At 38.7% G+C, this 7,780-nt stretch overlaps 1 protein-coding gene across 1 annotated transcript; it reads right to left on the bottom strand.

Annotated features, from left to right (window-relative positions):
- Positions 1–3,121: 3,121 nt before the first annotated feature.
- On the bottom strand, positions 3,122–5,130 carry LOC129717923 (zinc finger protein 239-like). Its single transcript, XM_055668210.1, has 3 exons — positions 4,937–5,130; positions 4,577–4,869; positions 3,122–4,521 (listed from the first exon to the last, which is right to left on the bottom strand). Exons 2-3 carry the CDS (start codon positions 4,666–4,668, stop codon positions 3,681–3,683), a joined length of 933 nt encoding a protein of 310 aa, XP_055524185.1. The 5' UTR covers positions 4,669–4,869; positions 4,937–5,130; the 3' UTR covers positions 3,122–3,680.
- Positions 5,131–7,780: the final 2,650 nt, after the last annotated feature.

Here is a 7,780-nt window from a genome sequence, read left to right as displayed (position 1 = left end):
CACGCTTTGGAACTTTGATTTCCATGAAGTCAAGAACCACACCGGATATACGAAGGGCCATATTAAAATATATCTCGCTATATGGCACACCGAAGCTAATGGTTTCTGATAACGAACCGGGAATACGGTCTATCGAAATGAGAGGCATGCTCGCCGACCTCAATGTCCAACAATATTTTACACCGGTTGATAGAAGTGAAACTAACGGGATTGTAGAGCGATTTCATTCGACCATTAATGAAATCTACAAATGCAATAGGCATAAGTTTCCCAATGTTTCAATCAAGGAGATGTTTTTGATTTGCTGTACCTTATACAACAACAGCGTACACTCCTCTCTGAAAATCAAACCTCGAGAAGCTTTCTATGGGATTGAAGATGGTGAAGAGAGACCCCTCGACCCTCAAAGAATGCTGGAAGCCCGCAACAAAGTATACGATGAAGTAATTCATCAAATCAGGCAATCCCAAGAGAAACAGAACGACCAGCGAAACCCTTCAAGAGAGGATCCACCCGCGTTGGAGCCCGGCCAAATTGTTTATAATAAACGGCAGGGGATAAAAAACAAACAACAGAGTTTCTTCAACCCCGTAACAGTAGCCAATGACGGCCACCAGACATTCACGGACTCTAACAACCGGAAATTGCATAAGAGTAAAATAAAAAGGGTCCGTACATAAAAAAAAAACCCAGTAATTAGTTTTATGTAATACTAGCATTAATTTTTTTATTCATCTTATTTACGATTTCAATCATATTAACACAGTCTCATTTTAGGATTAGTACCAATGGATTTTCGACTGGCCATGGCAGTGTGGGTTCTCGCTTTCCTTAATCCATCCCATTCCAGCTCCTCCATTCAAATAACCGACCTCCAACATAATCCCGGATTATTGGCACTAGATATGGGTAAGCCTTTCGTGAGGATTGGGAAACATCGCTTATATCACGTTGTTGACCTTAAGCAGTGCGAACCAATTTTCGCCAGACTAGACGTCGCCATACACGGACTGAAAAGCTTTGGAAACCTCTCAGACTTGACAGCAATGTTGGAATCAAAGTTTAGCAATACTCGCAAGATGTTTCAAAATTTAATGCCAAGGCAAAGAAACAAGAGAGGGTTGCTCAACTTTGTAGGATCAGCCATAAAGCAGATAACCGGAAATCTCGATAATGACGATCTAATAGAAATATCAAAAACTCTCAAAGCTCTAGAAATCGATGACAAAATTTTAATTAACGAAAATAACGAGCAAGCTAGGATTAACACCCAACTTCAGGACAGGTTAAACAAGTTTATAGAACAGTTTGAATTTGATCACAACCTTATCAGGAAAAATCTTATAGCAGCTAAGTCAAATTCAGGAATCGACAAAACAATCAAACTACTGAGAGAAATATTGAAAATTAATATCCAGCTAGATAATTTAGAATCTCACCTGAAGCTTATTTTCGAATCAATCCAACTAGCTAAACTAAATACCATACCAAGAGACATCCTTTCCCCCGACGAGTTGAGCATAATATTAGATCATTTTACCAACCATAAAATTATCATAGATAGCATTGATCAGGTTTATCAATTCCTTAATCTCAGCGCATTTTATAATCACACAAAAATTGTTTTCATAGTGAAAATTCCCTTACTAGATGAACTTGCTTATAGAACGCTGCTATTAGAGCCATTAATAGTCAAAAATAAAACACTTAAGCTACCCGCTCACACAGCAATCACCAATGACCAACAATTCTACTTCATCATCGAGGAGTGCCAACGAGTCGGCCATAACCAAATCTGCCACCCAGAAAATTTGAACAATTTCACCTTAGATGGTTGCTTTCCATACTTGCTAAAAGGAATCCCTGCGAACTGCTCGTTCAAGGAAGTAAGTCTACCCTCAGAAATCAAGTCTATAACCGATAATCACTTGATTGCAAAACAAATAAACAGTCAAGAGATAGCAACCACTTGCGGGATGCGGAATCGAACCCTCTCGGGAACATTCCTAATCGAATACCACAATTGTACCATAATTATAAATGGGTTAGAATTTACCAACAAAGAATGGTACAAGGTAGAGCCATTATTGGTCGTTCCCATGGATGGTTTAGAAATCCAAACTATTGATATAGAGCCTCAAATAAGTTTTGAAAAACTTCATTTCATTAACAGGCATCATTTGGAGACATTAAATTCTAAAACCAACGTAACCGCCTTTACTTCCATATCTTTGTCGAGCATAAACCTGATAATCGCAACAATCGCTATATTTTTCTTAATAAGCAGGAAATTTAGCAACCACTGGAACCATCACAACAAGAAGCCCTCATCCGGTCACAGAGTTGAATTCACTGCAAACGAGGACGTTTCGATCTTCAAGGAGGGGCAAGTTACAGACGAATCCTCCCAGATCAGCAGATTGCAAGAACTGGAACGCGAAGTCCACCGACTCGAGGAACCACTCGCCACATTATTTCATTCGAAGTGAGCGAGTCGGATTTCTACAGACGCTGACTGGAACGATTCCCACGGGCGTTGGCAGCGCATGCAACGGCATCGACGACGACAACGACGCGGGCTGCAGTTTGCTTGGTCAGCGGTGCAGTTGCTTTTCTAGCTTTGTAACCAGGGCATAAAAATAATAAAGTTAGTTCTAATTGAGACACGATAGAGGATAGTTAACTTTAGGTTTTCATTAATCATTTTTTAAAAAGCCCTTCAGGCTAGAAAGAATTGTAACTTATATATATATATATATATATATATATATATATATATATATATATATATATATATATATATATATATATATATATATATATATATATATATATATATATATATATATATATATATATATATATATATATATATATATATATTATAAGAATACGATAGTCAACGTCATGCGGTCGTGTCTTGAATACCACCCTCCTACTTTTTTGTATCTTTTGTTGATTTGCATAATATTCTGGCTACTTACATTGCGTTTTCTCCAATATTGAACTTGCTGGAGAGGCTCTGGCGTTCTATGTACGCCATTTTGATTTTTTTTTGCATACTAAATATTAACGTAAATTCCGTTGTCAGAAACGTCAAACCACAGCCGCACTAACACTAACAGAGTCAAAACACACAGATACCAACGCGCATTATAATTTGACAGATTGTACGTGAATTGACAGTGAATCGTACGTGAAGTTCAGGTGAAAGTTACTAATCTCACGTAAAATGCCAGATTTTCTTTAGGTCAGTCACTTACGTGATTTTTCAGGTGGATTTTACGTGCCTATTTTTCAGAGTGTATGGTTGTGCGCTATGTACACTGTAAATGGAAACTGGTGCCATTCGGTTTCAAATGAATATGAAACATTAACAGGAGAAAAAGTATGAGGATATGTTTCTAATTGCAAAAAGGCACGGTTTGACGTAGGACTAAAAATTCAATGCCGCTTCCGATACTATCTACAGCTATGGAAAACTATGGTCGGAAATGGCTTCCCTGCGAAACCAACAAAACTGAACAAGGCTACAATGGATGGTGTACAGTGACAAGTGTGTGTACAGTGACAACTGACGAAAATGACTTTAATGTAAGCACTATTATACATGTAAATCTCATGTACCCTATAAATGGAAACTCGTATACAAAACATTCGAATTTTATATCCAAACTTCATTAATTACTACTTTTCGTTGCCGCAATTTCTTTTCCACTGTTGTGAACAACCAAATGGTTTTCCAACCATCGTGCTTTTTGGTAGGACTTGCCACAGATGTCGCACTTATGTGGCCGTTCGCAGGTATGCATGCGTGAGTGCACCAGCAATTGCGGACCGGTAGTGAATCCTTTCCCGCAGGTGCCACACTGGTAGGGCCGATCATTCGTGTGCACTGCCATGTGATTCTGCAGGCTGCTTTTCAGTGTAAATCGTTTACCACAAATGTCGCAATCGGACATATCCTGCTCTGTGTGCAACCGTAGATGTGCCTGTAAGTAAAAGTTGCTGGAGCAACCTTTACCGCAAATCTCGCACTTGAAAGGCTCTTCGCCAAAATGAAATTTCATGTGAGTTGCGAGATGATGTCTGGACGTAAGGCCTTTTCCACATATTTCGCATTTGTAGCGATAATTCCCAGTATGCATTTGCACATGAGTCTTAAGGTATTTTTTATGGTAACTTTTCCCACATATTTGGCATTTGTCAGCTTGATTTGTGGAATGAACGGACTTGTGATCGAACAGTGATTCATAGAGAACGAATGTTTTCGGGCACTCGTCACAAGCGAAATTTTTTTTCCCTAAGGTGGGTCTCTTTATAAGGTGGGTTTTCTGGTGCCTCAACTTGTTGTACTTTTCTTTGAACGTTTTGTCGCAGAACTCGCACTTGAAAGATCGCTCATTGGAATGAACCAACTTGTGCCGGGTCAGGGTGCCTCGAAAGGCAAAACGATTCCCACACACGTCACACTCGAAAGGCCTGACTTTGGTGTGCTTTAGCAGGGGTTGCTCACTTATGCTGCAATCAATGGAAATTTATCTAAAATTTTGATCTATCACTTCTGAAATCTTACCGTGCTGTTTCGACTTTGATGATACTTTCTATCTTGCAATTAGCTTCGTTTGTCACTTCAATAGATTCCTTTTTTATTTGAGGCAAATTCATGTTATTCACTGTGAAACTATCACAACAAACAGGTAGAGCTTCACTGTTTTATAGTATCAAACTAACTAAACTGCAGTCGATAAGTGTTCAACTGAATACTTTTCCAGCTTAAAAACGTAGCCTTTGGGACAAAACAGCGATTTGTTTATGTTCTCCTCAACGCGTGACCCCAACACATTCGTACGTGAATAGGTCTATATCCTGAAAACGTCGCAAATTGTTTGATATGCGGAAGAAGGTGAAAGCGATTAGCTTTTACTTTACTTACCAGAATTCTAATTGAAATTACTTCAAATCAATTCTATGTTAATAGTTTTGAAAAATCTGACACCTCTAACTGCACCATCAATATGAATAAAACAATCAAAACACTGAACAGCTGACTCGCTCAGAGATGCCAGATGTTTCTGAAAAATGACTGCAACTGTTCGAAAAACCGGAAAAATCTGAAAAAAATCTATCCGTGATTCGAAAAAAAATCGCTCGCGCAGGCAAAAATCTGCACACATTTTGTGAAAATCTACGTGAATATGAGGAGACTCTAAAATAAATCATCTGCAAATCATCGTTTTGGAGACAAATCTGCACATCTGGTTTCCCTGGACTCGCTTACAACTTACACGCTAAATAATAGGAATCTAGATATTGTCTTCTCTGGAACCTTTTTTTTTAAATAGGGGGATTTGTTAGTAGCTTAAATATTCATGATAAATATTAGAGTATGTGTGTCCAATCACAAATGGTGACTTCCAACACTGTTAGAAATTTTTAATTTTAATTGTTAGGATTTCTTTGCTTTCGCAATTAGGACTTATCATTCGTAGGGATTTAAACCTACTTGTCAGAAAAGGGGAAGTAAACTTACAACTAACTTAATTGCTAAATTATTGGCTATAAAGAGAGCTTATCGTAGCAATTGAGGATTGCAACGATTTTTGTCGAAAATTGTTAATAACTTTATTTGACATAGCTTCTAATGGTTCAACACCAGTAAGTCTATGTAATTCGAGTGTACCAAACCAAGGAGGACGCATCAAAATCATTTTCAGATTTTACTCTGAATTCTTTGGAGCGTTTTCTTCCTTGTTGAACAGCAACTTGACCAGATCGGTACAGCATAAAGCATTGCTGGTCTAAAAATTTGTTTGTAAATCAAAAGTTTGTTCTTTAAACAAAGTTTAGAATTCCTGTTAATGAGAGGATATAAACATCTCGTATATTTGATGCACTTGGCTTGTATACTCTCAATGTGCTCTTTGAAAATAAGTTTTTTATCATAAATTAGTCCCAAGTACTTTACCTTTTCAGACCAACTTAAAATAACCCCATTCATCTTGACAACGTGATTATTGTTTGGCTTGAGGAAAGAAGCCCTAGGCTTATGCGGAAAAATTATCATTTGAGTTTTAGAAGCATTGGGAGAAATTTTCCACTTTTGCAAGTAGGAAGAAAAAGTATCTAAACTTTTCTGCAATCGACTGCATATGACACGAAGACTTTTTCCTTTTACGGAAATGCTTGTGTCATCGCAGAACAATGACTTTGTGCATCCTGGAGGCAAATCAGGAAGATCTGAAGTGAATATGTTGTACAGAACTGGACCCAAGACTAAACCTTGAGGTACACCTGCTCTGACGGGAAATCTATCAGATTTTGAATTCTGATAGACAACCTGCAGAGTTCGATCAGTAAGATAATTTTTTAATATTTTGATTAGGAAAATTGGAAAATTAAAAGTTTGCAATTTCGCAATTAAACCTTTATGCCAAACACTGTCGAATGCTTTTTCTATGTCTAAAAGAGCAGCTCCAGTGGAGTGTTGCCATGTAAAAACCGCTCCAGTGCAGCGCGGTTCAGTATTTATACCATGGCTGCTTTGGGGAACATGAAATTTCTCCGCTATTTCTGTCACTTTTTCATGACTCGAATCAAACTCTTCGATTATCTTGTTTTTTTTTGGGAAATAGTTAACACATTCAGTTTTCGTTTCTCAGTTTTCTCCATCGTCAGTACGGATAATTTATTTCTAATTTTTCAAAACAATTTTTCACGTCTTCCGAACTTGAAACTTGAGAACGATATCGACTCAAAGAAACCAAACAATGAGCATAGTTACCAAGCGGGACCATCGACCAAGGGAGGCATCGAGTAAGGGAAATACCGACTGTTGAGGGCAAGCCTATATGGTAAATTGGAGGGACTGAAGATATTATCGAGTAATGGAAAATATCGACTCGTAGAACATCGACTCATGGAGGTATAAGAGAAAAAGTATGAGGACATGTTCCTAAGTGCAAAACGGCAGGTTTGACGTAGGACTGAAAATTCAATGCCGCTTCCGATACTATCTGTGGTACCCAGGTACGGCTCTGATAGAAATACATTAAATATACCTAAGTACTGCCCTGGGTGAGAAGTGTTGACGAGAGATAAAGAGAATAAACAAAAGTGTAAAAGGTTGTTCAGTGCCGCGTGCTAATAAAAGATTATTCTGGGAAATAACATAACGGTTTCTTGATGAATAGTGAACTATCAAATTTGGCGACGAGCGAAAAAACTGGAGAAAAAGGTAAACCAAATTTAAACTAAGAACATCTAAGGCACTCTCGAGCCCCTTCGAAACCCGAAGAGGTCCAAGCTAGGTGATGGTCTCTCGTGCCTACTGTTTAACATTGCCCTGGAAGGTGTCATTAGAAGGGCGGGGATTAACACGAGTGGCACGATATTCCAAAAGTCGGTTCAACTGTTTGGTTTCGCCGACGATATTGACATTGTGGCTCGGAGCTTTGTGAAGATGGCGGATACGTACATCGGACTAAAGGCTGAAGCCAAACGGATTGGACTGGTTATCAATGCATCGAAGACGAAGTACATGAAAGAAAGGGGTTCACGTGAAGACAGTAACAGTATTAGTAACCTCCCACCTCGAGTTCAAATTGGTGGTGATGAAATCGAGGTGGTCGATGAGTTCGTGTACCTGGGCTCACTGGTAACTGCCGACAACGATACCAGCAGAGAAATTCAACGGCGCATTATGGCAGGAAATCGTGCATACTTTGGTCTCCGGAGGACGCTCCGATCAAGTAGAATTCGTCGCCGCACCAAGTTAATC

This window comes from Wyeomyia smithii, chromosome 1, assembly GCF_029784165.1.
Source record: "Wyeomyia smithii strain HCP4-BCI-WySm-NY-G18 chromosome 1, ASM2978416v1, whole genome shotgun sequence".
NCBI lineage: Eukaryota > Metazoa > Arthropoda > Insecta > Diptera > Culicidae > Wyeomyia > Wyeomyia smithii.
Note: the sequence above shows the minus strand (reverse complement) of the source record. Positions and strands in the feature narration are given on the sequence as shown.